Genomic DNA, 16,661 nt, shown 5'->3' with positions numbered 1-16,661 from the left:
TAAGTGTTCAATTATGAAAAGAGAGAGCACAGAAGAGAATAAACACACAAAAAAATAACATTATCAAAATAAAAATATTTGCTAGCTTTTGTTTCCTCTAATTTAAACATTTAAGGTTAAGCACCAATCCTACTGCCACTATTACAATTTGCTATTTTCATTGTAGTTTATTTCAAAGTATTTTAAAATTTTTATTATGATTTCTTCTTTGCTCCATGAAGTGTGCATGTATGAGTGTGTGTGTATATATATATATTATATATATATATATATTTATATATATACATTTTCAAGTTGATGGCAACAGTTTATTTTTGTTACTCATCTCTAATTCAAATGTATCATGATCAGATAGTCTTTCTATGAGATATATATTCTTTAGTAACATTTATATGTGTTAGACCATAAAGTTATCTCAACAAATTTTAATGTTTCACATGTGCTTGAGAAATAGTGGATATTATTTAAACAGCCAGGTCCCATATATGTCCAATAAATAATATTTGATAATTTTACTTTCAAGTTTTCCTTATTTAAATGTTTTTATTTGCTCAACCTATCAAAAATTGAGATTTCTCACTATGATGACAGATTTGTCAGTGTTGTTCTTACAGTTCCTTTGATTTTCACTTTTATATTTTTAAGGCTACATTATGATGGGTATGCAAATTTTTAACTTCAATACCTGCAAGGTGAATTATATCTTTTATTATTTTGTTGTTGCCTCTATTTCCCTACTAATGATTTTTGTTTTAAAACATTTGTTTCGTTTGATGTTATTATACCTACCAATATTTCTCTTTGTGTTGCCAGATACATCTTTGTTCCTGTCTTGATTCCCAGTGTTCCATGTCCTTATTTTTCAGGTATGTCTCATATTTAAATGAAAAATAACTAGATTAAGAAAAATCTATTCTCTAAATCTCTGGGAATTTTTCCTGGTGAATTTAGTCAGTTTATATTTATTATCTTAACAGATACGTATGAACTTGTTTCTACCATCTTACTTTTGCTTTGAATTTATCCTATTTTTCTTTTCTAGGTGGCTTTTTTCTTGTTTTTTTTTTTTTCCAGTTCTCTGTCCATTCATTTTCCTCTTTCTTTTTATTTTCCCTCTCCGATTTGTACCGTTATATACTCTATTTTTATTCTTGTATGGACTTCCTTTGAAATTTTACAATGTAGTTAATTTAAGCCCCACCCCTTCCCAAGCAACATAAGGACTCTAGAATTTTTTAAGTCTGAAAATTCTCTCCCAGTTTACATGAAACTGTTCAGTACTTTAGTTCTGTCCTTTTTTAAAAACACAAATTAGACATAACTATATTATAGGAGAATGATTATTTAATGTTATCTACGTGTTTATCAATTTCATTGCTCTCATTCCTTTAATATCACAGACCATCCTCCTAGGATAAGTTTCCATCTTTCTGAAGTACGGTATATCCTTTACAAGTTATTTTCATGTAAGTGTGTTGGTAATAAATTCTTCTTATATTTTTTCCCTGAAAATGTCTTTATTTTAAACTCTTTCTTGAAAGGGGCTGTTTCTGAGTACAGAATATTAATATGATTTTGGATATATAATTCTCTTATCTTCTGCTTTCCATTCTTACTGTTGAGATGTTTGCTGGAAGAAAATTCTCTTTCTTTGGTACATAATCTGTATTTTTCTCTCTGGCTGCTTATAAGATCTTTTTAAATAAATTTTTTATAATGTAGTTGCAGTTCCTTGTATCTAGGTGTGAATTTCTTTTTATTTATCTTATTTCATATGTGTTGTGGCTCCTTTCTCTGTAGCTTCATATCTTTCATCAATTCTGCAAAAAACTTAGCCATTATTTTTCTAATTGTTTCTTAACTACATTCCCTTTCTTCTTTGCTTATGGTTCTTTGAATATATGTAAACTGATCTTTCCAATTCTAGCCTCTATATCTCTTAACCTCTCTCACATTTAACATTTCTTATCTTTCTGTATTACATTTTGAGAAACTTTTTAATATCTATCTCCCAAATTATAAATTCTCTTACTAGCTGCACTTAATCTTCCATGAATAACTCTGGTCCATTGATACTTTTCTTTCAATAGTTTTTTTTTTTTCCTGAAAGCTGTATTGTTGTCTTGTCATTTTTTTCAATACACTTGCTCAGAGAAAGACAAATATCATATGATATCACTTATATGTGAAATCTAAAAAAAGGTTATAAATGAATTTATCTACAAAACAGAAACAGAGTTATAGATACAGAAAATAAACTTATGGTTACCACGGGGCAAAGGGGGAAGGATAAACTGGAAGATTGGGATTGATCAATACACACTATTATATATAAAATAGATTATTAATAAGGACCTACTATATAGCACAGGGAACTCTACTGAATACTCTTTAATGGCCTATATGGGAAAAGAATCTTAAAAAAGTCAATATATGTATACATATAACAGATTCATTTTTCTGTACACCTACTTCAAACTAACACAACACTGTAAATCAACTATATCCCAATAAAATTTTTTTAGAAATATGCTTGCTCATTTTTGATAGTTTTCTTGTGCTTGTTCTCTTTTGGGATTCCATCTTTATGTCTTTATACAGTTCAAACAAAGTAATTTTATGTTCTTAACTTTAATCCTTATATTGAAGTCCTTAAGGATTTTATATCTTGCTTGCTATTTCTGTTGACTCCCACTCAGGATGGCTGTTTTCTTGTGTATCTAAGGTAAATTAAATATATACTCACAATTAAAGATTACCAATTTGTAGAGAACCCAGAGGACCAGGATTAATTGAGGATTACCAGGTCCAAGGCAGAGTCTCCTAACCACGATGCTGACATTAGCACCTTATTTATGGAATTCCACCTTTCAAGAGAGTTCACTGCTACTCTGATAGAAGCCTATGACTTGTGCATGTTCGTGTTTGCATACAGGGGTTGGGTTAAGATTTCCCTTGCTTCCTACAAGCACAGAAATATAAATTATATTTTATGCAGAATCTAGTTGTTTTGAAACAGGATGACCATCAAGATTATCTATTCCACTGGAGGCAGAATTTCAAGAAAGTTTTACAAAACCTCATAATATTCAGAAAAAGAAATCCAGTTAAGTGATAATAAGCTTCTTCAATAGCAAAATTTTCACCCTTTTGGAAAATTTTACCCCATAAAATCTTGGATGATTTAAAAAGGACAAACTTCCTCTATATTTTCTGAAAATACAGATAATTCAAATCAGAAAGAAGGTCAACATTAAGATAAAAATAAAATTCAAATAAATTACTTTCTCCTCTAATTTAAATATAAAATTATTGCATCATGTTTTGATTTAAGAAACAAACTGGAAAGGTAGTTTTTCTCATAAAACAACATGTTACTCTCCTGACATCTTATCAAGCATATCTCCTATCTCATCACTTATGCTCCTAAAATATATCAAGAATAGCATCTTGTGTATAGGAGGTATTTGATGAGAATTTGCTGAATTAAAATATACTATTTTTCAATTTATCTGATAATAACTAATCATTGGATCTTAGGTAGAAAAATGAATTTCTTTTTTTTTTTTGGGGGGGGGGGTACGTGGGCCTCTCACTGCCGTGGCCTCTCCCGTTGTGGAGCACAGGCTCTGGACGCGCAGGCCCAGTGGCCATGGCTCACGGGACCAGCTGCTCCGCGGCATGCGGGATCCTCCCGGACCGGGGCATGAACCCACGTCCCCTGCATCAGCAGGTGGACCCTCAACCACTGCGCCACCAGGGAAGCCGGAAAAATGATTTTCAGTCTCACATTTTTGCATGGATGAATACACTGTAATGGTTTTCTTGATTGAAATTAGGTTTAGTTCCTAACTCTGGTTTTCATAGTGAATCTAAAGTAGCTGAAACAATAAGTTTCTAAACCTGACTACATATTAGAATCAACTAGGGAAATTTTTTAAAAAATATTATTCCTAGGCCATAACCCCCAGAAATACTGATTTATTTGAACTCTCGTAATTATTAGGGAATCTATATTTTTAAAAATTATCCAGGTAATTCTAATATATAGCCAGATTCTCAACCCACTGATAAAAACATTTTTTAATCCCCATCATCTGGTGTACATGTTTAGACAAGAGGCTGCTGATTTTTTCTGTGTTTACATCAGTCGATGTGCAACACTATTCCTTTAGTAATATCTCACTGCAATTTTCTAGTGAGGGTATATCAAATTCTTGCATGTGAGAAAGTGAGGATAATGCCTAAGTCTGAGCATAAGGTGGATTGCAATACAATTTGAGAATAATTGATCTAATTTCTAGAAGACAGATTACCATGAAAATCAACTAAATGTGTAAGTTTTGCCCTGCACAATGTGATCCAAATCAAAGTTACAATATCATTAACATGTAATTTTAAAATCATTTTTACTTAACCATTCTTTTCTCACTTTCTCAATTTTAAGTTGGATTATTTCATATAAGTATTTAAGACTTCTCGGGATGTAATGAGCTTTGGTCACAGGAAGTTCAGTTTTCACAAACTTTTTCAACTTAATTTAAATAAAAAGACAAGAACCTTTCCTGTTGCCATTTTAGTAAAAACAAAAAAGACTAATCTCCATGAGTGTTCTATCAACACAATATAAAAAAATAAATGGTTTATATTTATATTTTCTTGTTTGCAGGATTATTTAAAAATATTTGACAAGCACAATTTTAGGGATCAAGCAGATATATCACAAAGCTCTTAGAATTCATTAAATGACCTAAGCTGCAAGAATACAAAACTCCAATACTGTAGTATTTCTGAAAAGGCTAAGATGAAAACATGGTATCCTAAAGGCAAAGTCTCACAAAACTGTATGAAGCCCAAAGAGAAAAGAATTTAGAGATAAGGCCAATCTATTGGCCTTCCACTTTGTATAAGGAAGACATTGTATTCATCCAGCAAACATTTATTGAGTCCCTACCAAATGCTAGTTTATAGACTGTATCCCCGCCCTCAAGGAGCTGCCATTCCAGTGAGGGGAAGAAGTTCAGACAGTGAGGGTCAAATGCAAACAAACAAAACAGTCAAATAGGAGTTTAAGTACAGGCTCAGATTTTTGAGAGCCATAAATTCTTAGACAATTCTTAACCTTTCTGAACTTGCTTCCTCATTTACAAGTAGAAACAATATTACCCATCACAAAAGTTTGCTGTGATGATCAAATAAGCTAATATAAATAAGGCAAAAGACTGGCATAGTCTTATCTGTGTCTTAAAGTCAGAGAATAAAGTTCAAATTCCGGACAGATAATAAAGTGTATTGTCTCCCTTGTAATCTTTCATATCTCACCTCCTCTTTCATTTACCCTGACTCTAGCACACCAAACACCAAATTTCATTGATTCTAGGATACATAATTCTCCCACTTTAACTTCTCTGGAATAGAACATGTCTTATCAGTGCTGCCAGTTGGTGTCAGTCATTATCATGACAGTTTACCTTTAGCAGTGCATGTACAAGCATTAAAAGCAATGGCTCCAAAGTTTCAGAATGGATGACAGTGGCTTGAAAATAAATCCTGGAAACAGTAGCTAAGGATTCCTTTCAAGCCTAAGAAACAAATACATGTGTGTATGTGCATATGTGTATTGGGGAGAGTGGATCGTACATGGGGAACGATGGCGAATCAGATTTGTTCAGCAACATTCAGGAACTGCTAAGTCAAAATAGTCTAGCTCTATGTAATTGCAAAGTCAGTTTAACAGCCTAGCACCGAAAGCTTTTGGTCTATCATGGTTCTTTGGATTCTTTAAAGAAATGCTGCATCACCAATGTCTTCTTGGCACAAAGGACAAGACCGTGTGGAGAAACATAGATATCAAATATTTTGAGTTGAAAATGACTCAGGAAAGTTCATCTCTGAATATGAAGAAGCTTTAGGAATACCTTAACTAAATTTATTTTGTTTAGACTTTTTTTTCCATATGTGTGTAAGAGTTATATGTGACCCAAACCTACACTTAATTAAGTATAAAGATCTATTTCAATAGCTATAATATAAAAATCTAAGGTATAATATAATTGATACAGTACTTTTTTTCTTGTTTTTCAAAGGCATATAAAACATCAGGACAGGTTAAAATTGATACAACCTTGGACTCTATGAAATACAGTAACAGTGATTCCCAAATACGGTGCTAAGCACATCAAAGGAGCTAAACAAATATTTGTTGAAAGAAATTAATGTTTTCTTCAAGACGAAATACAGTGTCTGGCCCTGAATGTCCCTCCAAGAAAAGGGGTCCTGCAGAAAACATTTTACTGGGGAGAAGAGAAGATTCTTACAGTGCCCAGGAATCAGCTTTTCATAGCAACTACTGCCACCCTTCAACCTATTCAATGCAAAATTCTGTTTCAGAGAGTTTAACATAGTAATAATAAAAATAAGTTTTATCTCTAACAGTTTAAACTGCCTAAAAGAATCTTTAAAAGAGTTTTAGAAATCATGTCATTTCCAAATCCTATTATAATTCTCAAGATAATCTTGTTAGTAATTCCCATGAAGAGAACTCTTCCCAGTTTTGTGCAAGGGTTTTGTGCTGACCCATACATGTCAGGACAAAATGTTCTTTGTGCTGCAACCAGAGTTTCTGTAACTGAAACGTGAAATCTGCCTTGAAAAGGCAATCAATCTTAACATAACTATCCATGCTGTAATTGATTTCTAGCAATATATACTTTCAGATATGTAAAATGCTTTACAAAGTATGCAAATCCTGCAATGAAATCCAGTTTCACACTACCATTTGAGTCAGGTCAGTTTTTCTAATACAACCTGTTTCATAACAAAGAAGCAATTTCATCCACATGATAGAAATCAAGAGTAAAAGAAAGCTTCCTCTTTTGTAATCTTAAAAGAGTCATGATCAGCTTGTGGACCATTGCTAAAATTAGTAAGTACTTTACAGATTACTTAGTTTTGATGCATTCACAGTCTTCCTTTGGTGACAAAGATTGACAGTTTTTCAAAATCTAGTTTCACTGTGTCTAGATAAGTGATAGGATCTTTCTTTCTTTCCTTTCTTTCTTCTCATTTCTGTCAACTACTGGCTGTGTAATCCCTGGCAAATCACTTAACCTCTCTTTGCTGTGGTATATTTTTACTTTTTTCTTTCTTATTAAAACATCAGTAAAACAGAGATTTGCTGGGAGTATTAAATGAGGTACATATAAAGCACTTAGAGGGCCTAGCACATAGAAATCCCTAATAAATCTAGTTGTTATTTTTATTATTATGTGACAAAATCATATAAGTCAACAAAGATGAATGAATAAACAGATTAATGAATTAGTGGAATATAAAGCTTGATCTTCACGGATGACTAAGATTTCAATAGAAAGAAGAGGTAGAAGTGAAACACACACATTACTGCTATTATAACCTTTCTTCCTGTCTTCTTCCCTCACCAGAGAATAACTTAGATAAAAGGAGCACAGCTCAGGAATCTTGGTGCCGTAGATCAGAGCCAACCTGTGGCTTCTCAAGTACCTATGAAAAGATACAGGAGAAGGAAGTGAGTGCGCTCTCCAAGAGGACACCCATCACGTATCCAGCTGTGCCGGGCACAGGCATGATTATATGGGATGCCTGGAGATTAGGGGACTCTGTGCAACCTGCCAGCCCTTCTGTTTATGCGTTCCAGCCTGCGTTACCTAAAATGTATTGGTTTTTGTCCACTTGACAACAACTTTCCAGCTGTGTAACTTTCTAAATATTGCTCAATGTTTCTAAACTTCAGCATGGTCATTTATAAAATAGACATTAAAAATATCCAGGTGGCTGCTCCGAAGAGCAAATTACATTTGTATGACAACTAGAAGAGGACATGCTACAGAGTAGGTATTCAAAAAATGTTAGTCCCCCAAAATATACACAAATACTTTAGATTAGTCCTCTACAGAAACAGCAACTCGCCCTGACCTGTAAATAACTCTAGTCAGTACCCCTGCTCCTCTTTGTTCTGGCTGAGTTACCTGAATTAGGGTGAGAATAGTTAGACTGCAACTAACGTGTTGTTTCGGTATTTGTGACATTCATTTCTATATGCTGCTCCAAAAGGACATTCTATAAGAAATGTGATTCAATCCATTCCAATATCTTAAGGGTCTTAAACAGCATACCAAGTTTTAGATGCCAAAGTTTAATTGAAATTTGACATAGAGATGAGCACTTCATGTCCTGAAAGCCAGCAGAAGCTTCCTAAACAAAGAGCAATCACAAACGGTAATTTTATCCAACTGGTTCCAATTACATTCAGCATTTTTTATGAAAGAGGGAGAAAAACAAGAATGGACTCAAGAAAATGTTTTCCTTTTATGATTTACTCTCTAAGAGGCAAAGATGAATTGCCTTATGAAGTCAACTTACCTCTTGTAACTCAAGGAACATAACTGTCTAGAGAAAAAAAGTTATGCAATGTCTTCCTAGAGGTAAACAAACATTATGTTACAGAATAAATGTGGGCATTTCAGCACATCTGGAAATAACTCCACAACCTACGGTGTTGGACCTCTAAAAAAGATGTTTCATGATAATAAATTGTTATCAGCAGATGTTGATTACTTCAAGCCAGGGGAGGTTTAGAAACAAAATAGATGGTTTCTGTCATGCAGAACACAGAACTTCAAAGTGGTCAATTAAAAGACAGATCAGCTAGGTGGTTTGTGACCACCTAGAGGGGTAGGATAGGGAGGGTGGGTGGGAGGGAGACACAAGAGGGAAGAGATATGGGAACATATGTATATGTATAACTGACTCACTTTGTTGTAAAGCAGAAACTAACACACCATTGTATAGCAATTATACTCCAATAAAGATGTTAAGAAAAAATATAGATGAATGGATAAAGAATATGTGGTATATAAAAAAAAAAAAAAGAGACACACCATTAATCCAAATGGCAGCTGGAGGAGTTGTTGATTCCTAAATGAAGAAGGGAAAGCGGATCCAAAGGTGATTTTTACACTTGTTTTTCTCCGGCTAGCACAGCAGCTTCCAAACTGCATACCCTTAACCAAGGTCCAAGTCTTTGCTTTATGGTTATAGATGCTATTTCTTTCAAAGGACATAATAGATACTAGGATTCCCTCTGAATTCTAAACCACTACATATGTTTGTGATATCATAAGAAATCATGATATCACACATACTCTATTTGATTGATTTTATTTTTCATATGATAAATGTGTTCTTATAAGGAAATGAGTCCTTGATTTTACTTGGAAATCCCTTATACTGCTGCTGAGTGGCTGTGTTCTAAGGTAACTGCCCCTATGGGTCAGAGAGTGAAGCCATACCTGTGTGGGTAGGTGGTAGGATCTCTGCTTAAAAGAGTAGACATACCTAATGTCAATGATCCAGGAAAGAAGGAGATCCTAGGAAAAGAAATGGAGTTTGAGAGGCATATCTTACTCTGGATAAAGGGAGGAGGGTGGTATTCCTTTGTCCATCTGGGCTAAGACTGACTTTTTTTTTTTTTTAACTTTTTTAAGATTTTTATTGGAGTATAGTTGATTTATAATGTCGTGCTAGTTTCAGGTGTACAGCAAGGTGAATCAGTTATACATATACATATATCTACTCTTCTTCTTTAAGATTCTTTTCCCATGTAGGCCATTAGAGAGTATTGAGTAGAGTTCCCTGTGCTATACAGCAGATTATTATTAGTTATCTATTTTATATATAGTAGTGTGTATATGTTAGTCCCAATCTCCCAATTTATGGAACACTGACTATTAAGGGCTAGATTGTCTGTGGATGGTCTGAGGAGGAGAGGGAAGAATACTCTCTGCCAGTTGGATAAAACTTGGGGTTAGGCAGGGGTCAGTCCTTAGGAGACTCCACAAATGAGCTGAAAGACAGTTATAGCCAGCCAGGAGTTTTTCTCTGTATGTTAATTATCTTTGGTTATTCCTAAGCATTTGACAAGTACTGATAAAGATACAGCCTCATCTCAGGTGAGCAGAAGGAACTTGAAGGGGAGAGTCTGGGGCTAGAGCTAAAAAGGCGAGCAGCATGGTAGTGGCATAGTAATTAGTGACAGATCCCCCAGAAGAAGGTGAATCTAAGTGGACAGGCAGCCGGAATATAAGATCTGGGTATCTCCTTCTATGTGGACATTCACTCTTCTGTCTTCCTTAAAGGACTCAGATGTTATTTTATGAAAAGAGCTGGCACCACGTTATTCCTTATTAGAATAAATACTGATGAGAGGATAATGTCTTTGTTGAGGAATAAATTAATTTACACCTTCTCTTTGCTAGATTCTATGTTAAGAGTAGAGAAATGAAGGACTAGAGGCATACAGTCTGGTAGAAAGAGATTTGTGAGCAAAAAGTAAAACGGATGTTTGAATACACATATTTATCAGACATAGGGAGGCAAAAATAATGGAGGGATAACAAGCACATAAAAATGTAATGTGATTCATAGGCTTGAGTCCATACTCTAAAGTCAATCCTAAACTTTTTCAAGGGATTCGTGTACTCTATCAGCAGTTAATGTCAGAAAACATTTTCTATCCTGCAGTCTGAATTTTTCATTCCCTTTTAATACATAAATAAATTCAAGCATATTTTATTTTGCCTGGAGAAAAGAAGGCTATGTTGGGGAAATCTATTTATCTGTGGTCTCTGACCTTAGGTTACCTCTCTTAAATCAAGAGTTCAAAGTCTGGGTCCTAGAGCTCATAGATGGGTTTCATCCAAAACCATCCTGAGGTCAATAAAAATTTAAAAAGATCCATGACCCATTAAAACATTTTTTAAAAGGTCACTTTTGTTTCATAATATGAATTAAAGTATACAATTAAGAATCTCTTTGGGTTTCTCCTGAGACCATGATTTAATGACCCTTGGAATCCCTTTTTGTCCATACCCATGTTTAAAGAGATACTACCAGCAATGGAGCACTGACTTTGTATTAAAAACTGCATTAATAACTAGAGAGTAAACAATGCTTCATGTAAAAGAAAAACCATAGTTCTTATAAGCTACACATCAAAATACACTGGGTATCAATACACTGGGTATCAAAATACACTATGAGTATGTTTTCTTATTCTAAATTTTAAAACTCACTCATTTGAATCTCTTATATTTTGGTTCATTTTTATATTTCTTATCTTTAGTGTTCTTCAATTTCAATATAATACATTTAAATGGGTTTATTTTTCTGTATCACACTAGTATTCTTGTACTTCATAAACATGAGAATGAATCACTTCTGGAAAATTATCATCCATTATCTATTCAAATGTTGCCTCTCCCTCATTCTCTCTATTTTCTCCTTCTGTAACTCCTACCTTCGTGTTTCTTAGCTCAATAATGTTTATATTTTCCATTTATTTATGTCTCTGCATTCTAGGTATTATCATCGATTATACCATGGCTAATCTGCATTTTTAATCTTTCCATTGAGTTTTCATTTCAAAATTATATTTTTCACTTACAGGTTTTCTATTTGTTTTTTAAAAATAAGTCATTCTTTGTTAGGGTTTAACTTCTTTTTATACTGTCAACATTTTATACATACCCATTTTATATATTCTCTTTCATGTTGCTATATTATCTCAAGTTATTAAGGATCCAATACTGCTGTTATGTCTCATGTTAACTCTCCCTCATGGACTGTACTGACTGCTAACTTTTGTTCTTAGTTGATTGTTTCCTTGTGTGTTTCGTTATGTATTATAGTGAGCATATCTTTAGCAGGGATTGCTGTTTTCCTGAAAATCCTTGGCAGTCTAGATAGTTGGTACTACACTTTCAGAATGCCTTTCTGTTTTACTCTTCTAGGAGCCGGAGTATTTTTCAACTTGAAGATTTCTAGGTCAGTTAGGTAGTGTAAAAAACAAAAGCAAAAATAGAGTCACATGATGTTCAGGCCCAAAGAATGAAATTCTTAGGGGAAGGTTCCTTTTCCTCTTACTAACAAAGTTTCTTGTTCTCACTCCGTGCTGATGGCATATTATGCTAGTCTAACTTTTCACTAAAATAAGGGTCCTGGTTTTATGCAGCGGACAGGGATGTCTCAGTTCCAACACTGCCTCATCTGGAACCAAGGCCTTAGCTTTTCTCCATCTCACATGGACATTAGACTCCAACCTCCTGGTCACCCAGATCCATAATCACTGGGGTAACCACAGCATCGTTTCTCAGGGTATACTCTGTCTTTTAACTTCTTTGCTTTTGGCAAATGGTAATCCCTTTTATTTTTTGCAAAATTGGGTACCACGTTAAAATCATTTAGATTATTTTATCCAGTACTGCTAGGTGTTTGTAACCGTAATTTTTTTTAGAATATCTCAGTCTATTGTTTTGCCAGAGCTTTAGTTTACAGTTTGTTTCATTATTCATAATTAGTCTTTTCCAAGCAGAAATTTCAGTTGGACTATTTCAGATCTTGAGAATTTAGAAACACTTAACATTTTTTATGTCCAGAATTCTTCTCCATGTTCAGAAGGGAAGGACTAGAGACATTTTTAAGTTCTAAATGAAGGAACTCTCTAACTCCTGGGATCCTCCTTGGACATGGACATTTCTTGCTAACCATGATTACAAACTGATCAAAATATATTGTATTAATTGATTTCCAATTAGAAGTTGAAAAAAGGGAGAATTTGAATCTTTTTCTTCCAAGCACCACTTCAAAATGTTACTTCTTACACTTAAGTTCTGAGAATACTTAATTTCTCTCAAACAAGATAATTTGCCAAAATTTTCAGTAGTAAAAGCCTCATAAATATATATATAAATCATTCTACATAAGTGAACTATGACAATATTTTAGCAAGAGTCATAGAACTTATCCCACAGAATTGATAATTTGCAAAAATCTGTTATCTTACAAGGGAAAAAATCTCAGTGATTTGAGATAATGGCAGTACCCATATCTAAAGTATACTAGTGATTGCCACTTTCACAAATATTATGCCTCTCACTCTAGGAAAATATACAAACAATTGTTTAAATTGCAAGTCAAAAGCATATAGAAGCTCCTATTTGTACTCTCTAACAGAGGGAAATAATTTTTTTATTTTTATTTATTTATTTATTTATTTTTTGCGGTACGTGGGCCTCTCACTGATGTGGCCTTTCCCGTTGCGGAGCACAGGCTCCGGATGCGCAGGCTTAGTGGCCATGGCTCATGGGCCTACCCGGACTGGGGCATGAACCCGTGTCCCCTGCATTGGCAGGCAGACTTTCAACCACTGTGCCTCCAGGGAAGCCCAGGAGGGAAATAATTTTCTTTCATTCTTTCTCATACATCACAGGTGTGAAATACTATTGTTTACTGGTTAAAATTTTTCAGTTACTTGATTATTTAACTGGAAAAAATTAAAACCTTGCCAGAGTAAATAGTGATGAAAAGTAACTAAGAACCTTTTGGAAATAATAGACTTGGACAAGACCAAAGTCTTACTTAGAAACATGGCTCACTCTTAAATTTACTATCATACCTCTGACATGACAGGGGGTGCTCAATAAGAGTTGAAGCACATTAAAATATTTCTGTTCATCTCTCTACTGCCAAGGCCTATCCATTAAGAGTGATCTAGGATTCCTGAACGAAGGGAGAAAAATACTTATTCTCTAAATAGTAGATGATGTAAAAACTAGATAAATCAATAAGGCAGTAAACCACATTTGAAGAAAGCATTGGGGAAACTTTTCAGGACAACTTGCAATTATTGTTTTATTTAGTCTGTCTCACTACTAACATATAGCCACAAGTGTTTAAAATCAAATTATTTTCCCCACACAGTAACAAGTGACTATAGAATGATTAGGTGATAAAGAGAGAAAAAAAAAAGATTTTGTCTATGGAGCAGTCTAATTTTTAAAAAGCAATATAGCTTTTATAAGTTGCTTAACTTACCCACAGGTAACATTACCAAACATAACCCTCAGGCTTAAGGGTAGATCTTAAGTCTAAGTCAATGAAAAAGTCCATCTATGTTTCAAAGATACCCTTAAAGCAAATTTGAAAGTAGCTGCGTTCAGAATATCCAGAAATTATTTATTTATTTTTATTTTTTCTTGGCATATATCTCCTCTCTACTCAAAGTATGCTCCACAGACCAGCAGCCTCTACATCTTCTCAGAGATTGTTAGAAAGGCAGAAATTTGGGCTGCACTTAGACCCTACTGAATCAGAATCTGCACTTTAACAAGCTCCATAAGTAATTCATATGCCATTAAAATTTGAGAAGTTCTGTAGTAAAAGACACAGAAATATTTTCTAATTTAACGTCAAGTACAAGATTTCTTTTGAGGGTGATGTCCTGGAATAACATAGTGGTGATGGTCCCCAACTCTGTGCATATACTAAACACCACTGAACTGTACAACTTAAATAGATATATTTTATGAAATGTGAAATATATCTTAATTTTTTTAAAAAGAAAAAAGTAAGTAACAGTAAATGCTTTCAAACCATACAGCACGTAGATGAATGGAACCAGTTCCAATTTTTTTTTCTTTTATCTAGGGGAAAAATTAGATGCACCATTTCCCGGGGCTCAGTTCTTATTGGGAAAGGGATCTACAGCAAGCCTTGACTCTGGGCAGCCCTGACCAATGATCTGAAGGTGCACCCATCCATCCTGCCCCCCATCCCCCGAGAGTGAGACACACACACACACACACACACACCCCTCTACAGCTGCTAACAGAACTGCTACTGAGAACTGCTTTCCTCGGGAAACCGCATGCAGATGGATGTGACATGTCAAGAAACCATACTGCCCAATCAACTAAAGGAGCAAAGAGGCAGACACACTATCTGCCAGCTGCACTTGTGGTCCCAGGCGTGTGGGGGAGGGGAGACTGCCTCATTCCGTCCTCTGCTTGCCCCTGCCACCCATCCCCCGCCAAAAAAGAAACTCCAGATTCTTAAATAATATCTCGTAGTCACTCAGGGTCCAGAGCAGACGACCTTCTTCAGCTTCTACAATTATCAATTTCCGGCCCGCACCTGTAACAGGCTCGCCTCCCCCGTACGCCCTTGGTAAAAGTTTCGCGCTATGGGTGGGAAAGCCTAGAGGTTCTATTTCTCCTATTTAACTCGGAGAACCGGAGGCTGGGGAGAGGATGCCTGGGGTAAGTGCACCCCCTCCCACGCGCCCCTTCGAACTTTGCTGCCGTCTGGTAGCTGAGAACCTGTGCGCGCCCCCTTAAGGGCAACGGTGGGGAGTGTTTAGAGGGCGGGCGCGCGGGTTCTCGAGTTCCCCTGGCAGAAGCGCCGAGCTGCGCCCAGGACCGAGAGTTCTGGTCATCCCTCCCACAGATGCTAAGAGTCACTGGGGACGCAAATTTGAATCAGTCCCCCGCCCAGACCATGCCTTTGGCGCAGCGACACAGGGTCTCTTTGAGGGCTCCCGATTACTTGGGACTAAAGAAACCGACATACACCTATCACCTGTAGTGGCGTCGGTACCCCACGGTCTCACTCTCTCGGGCAAACCTACCCGTGCGTGCTCGCCCGGAGCAAACCTTAGATCCGCGCGCGCCCTCCTCTCACTCGGGTCTCAGCCCGGCTCGCGCGGCCCTGGGAAGGCAGACGCGTGCGGAGACGCGCGCGGAGCCCCGGGTCTTCTCCGGCGAGCGCACACCTCCCGCCTGCAGCGCCCCCGGCCTGCCCGCAGCGCCCGCACTCACAAGCAAGGGTAGTAGCCGTAGGGAGGCAGGGGGGGCTGCGGCCAGCCGTCGTCTCCCACCTCCGAGTCCATGAGCAGATAGTCTTGGCTCTCGTTGCGCCGCGCGCGGGCCCGGGTAGCCACCCCGGGAGAGCTTCCCCTACCGGGCCCGAATGCTGAGCTCTGGTTCATGGCGGGAACGCCCGACTGGCCGGGATCCAGCTCCTGGGGGAGGCGCCTCGGCAGTTCCAGCGGGGACCCGGTGCGGAGGGGTCCGCGTCACCTGCCGGACTGGCCCGCGGCAGACTGGTGCTCAGGGGGTGAGGGTGAGGCGAGGAGGGCAGACGCCCTGAGAGATGAGCTCCGCGAGCGGCTCACCCGCTGGCCCGGGGAGAAGTCACCACGCAGCGGGTCGCAAAGGGGACCTTTTCTGGGGTGCGTCCGGGGAGGCGGCTGGGGCTCCCGGACCGAGCGAGCGCAGGCGGGGCGGCGGGTGGCAGCGGAACCTGAGAGCTGAGAGCAAGGGAGACAGAGCTGAAGAGTTACTATGTCAACCGAGACTCTTCAGCCGTCAGCTCCCGCCTTCTTCCCCCGCATCCTCCGTCATGATTCCACCTTTAAAGGGATCGGAACGACGTTCCAGAAAAAGCCTGTCGTGTAGCCACAACTTTCAGGGCCAAGATGAACCTAAAGTAGGTGGAGCCACACATGCACTTTTTTTGGGGGGGGGGGGCCCTAAGAGTTTGCTTATTTAGAAACCATACAAATTAAGAACTTTCTAGGAAGCTTCTCTTAAGTAAGACTCAAAGAACTCTTTTTTAAAAGAGACAGAAGCCTCTCCTTTCTCCTGTCTGCCTTCATTTCTTAGGACATTTTCTCTCCCACTCCCAACCCCCGAAGTTATAACTCTTCACTTTAAAATGAACAACATTCTGTGTTCCCAATGCCAAATGTTCCCAGTTCCTGAGCAAATCAACAAAAATAGGCATTT

The 16,661-nt window shown here is 37.1% G+C and overlaps 1 protein-coding gene across 2 annotated transcripts in view; it reads right to left on the bottom strand.

The window, feature by feature from the left end:
• TRPC6 (transient receptor potential cation channel subfamily C member 6) overlaps positions 1-15,862 on the bottom strand; it is a gene marked incomplete at its 5' end in the record, with an annotated part of 122,853 nt that extends 106,991 nt beyond the window's left edge. For both annotated transcript variants that reach the window (XM_082660560.1, XM_082660561.1), the window contains one exon: positions 15,693-15,862. In XM_082660560.1, the coding sequence (XP_082516686.1) occupies positions 15,693-15,862 (170 nt within the window). The remainder of the gene's footprint in view (positions 1-15,692) is intronic.
• Positions 15,863-16,661: the final 799 nt, after the last annotated feature.

This window comes from Grampus griseus, assembly GCF_964374135.1.
Source record: "Grampus griseus genome assembly, chromosome: 8".
Taxonomy (NCBI): domain Eukaryota; kingdom Metazoa; phylum Chordata; class Mammalia; order Artiodactyla; family Delphinidae; genus Grampus; species Grampus griseus.
The sequence above is the reverse complement of the archived record's forward strand: the minus strand, read 5'-3'. Positions and strand labels throughout refer to the sequence as shown.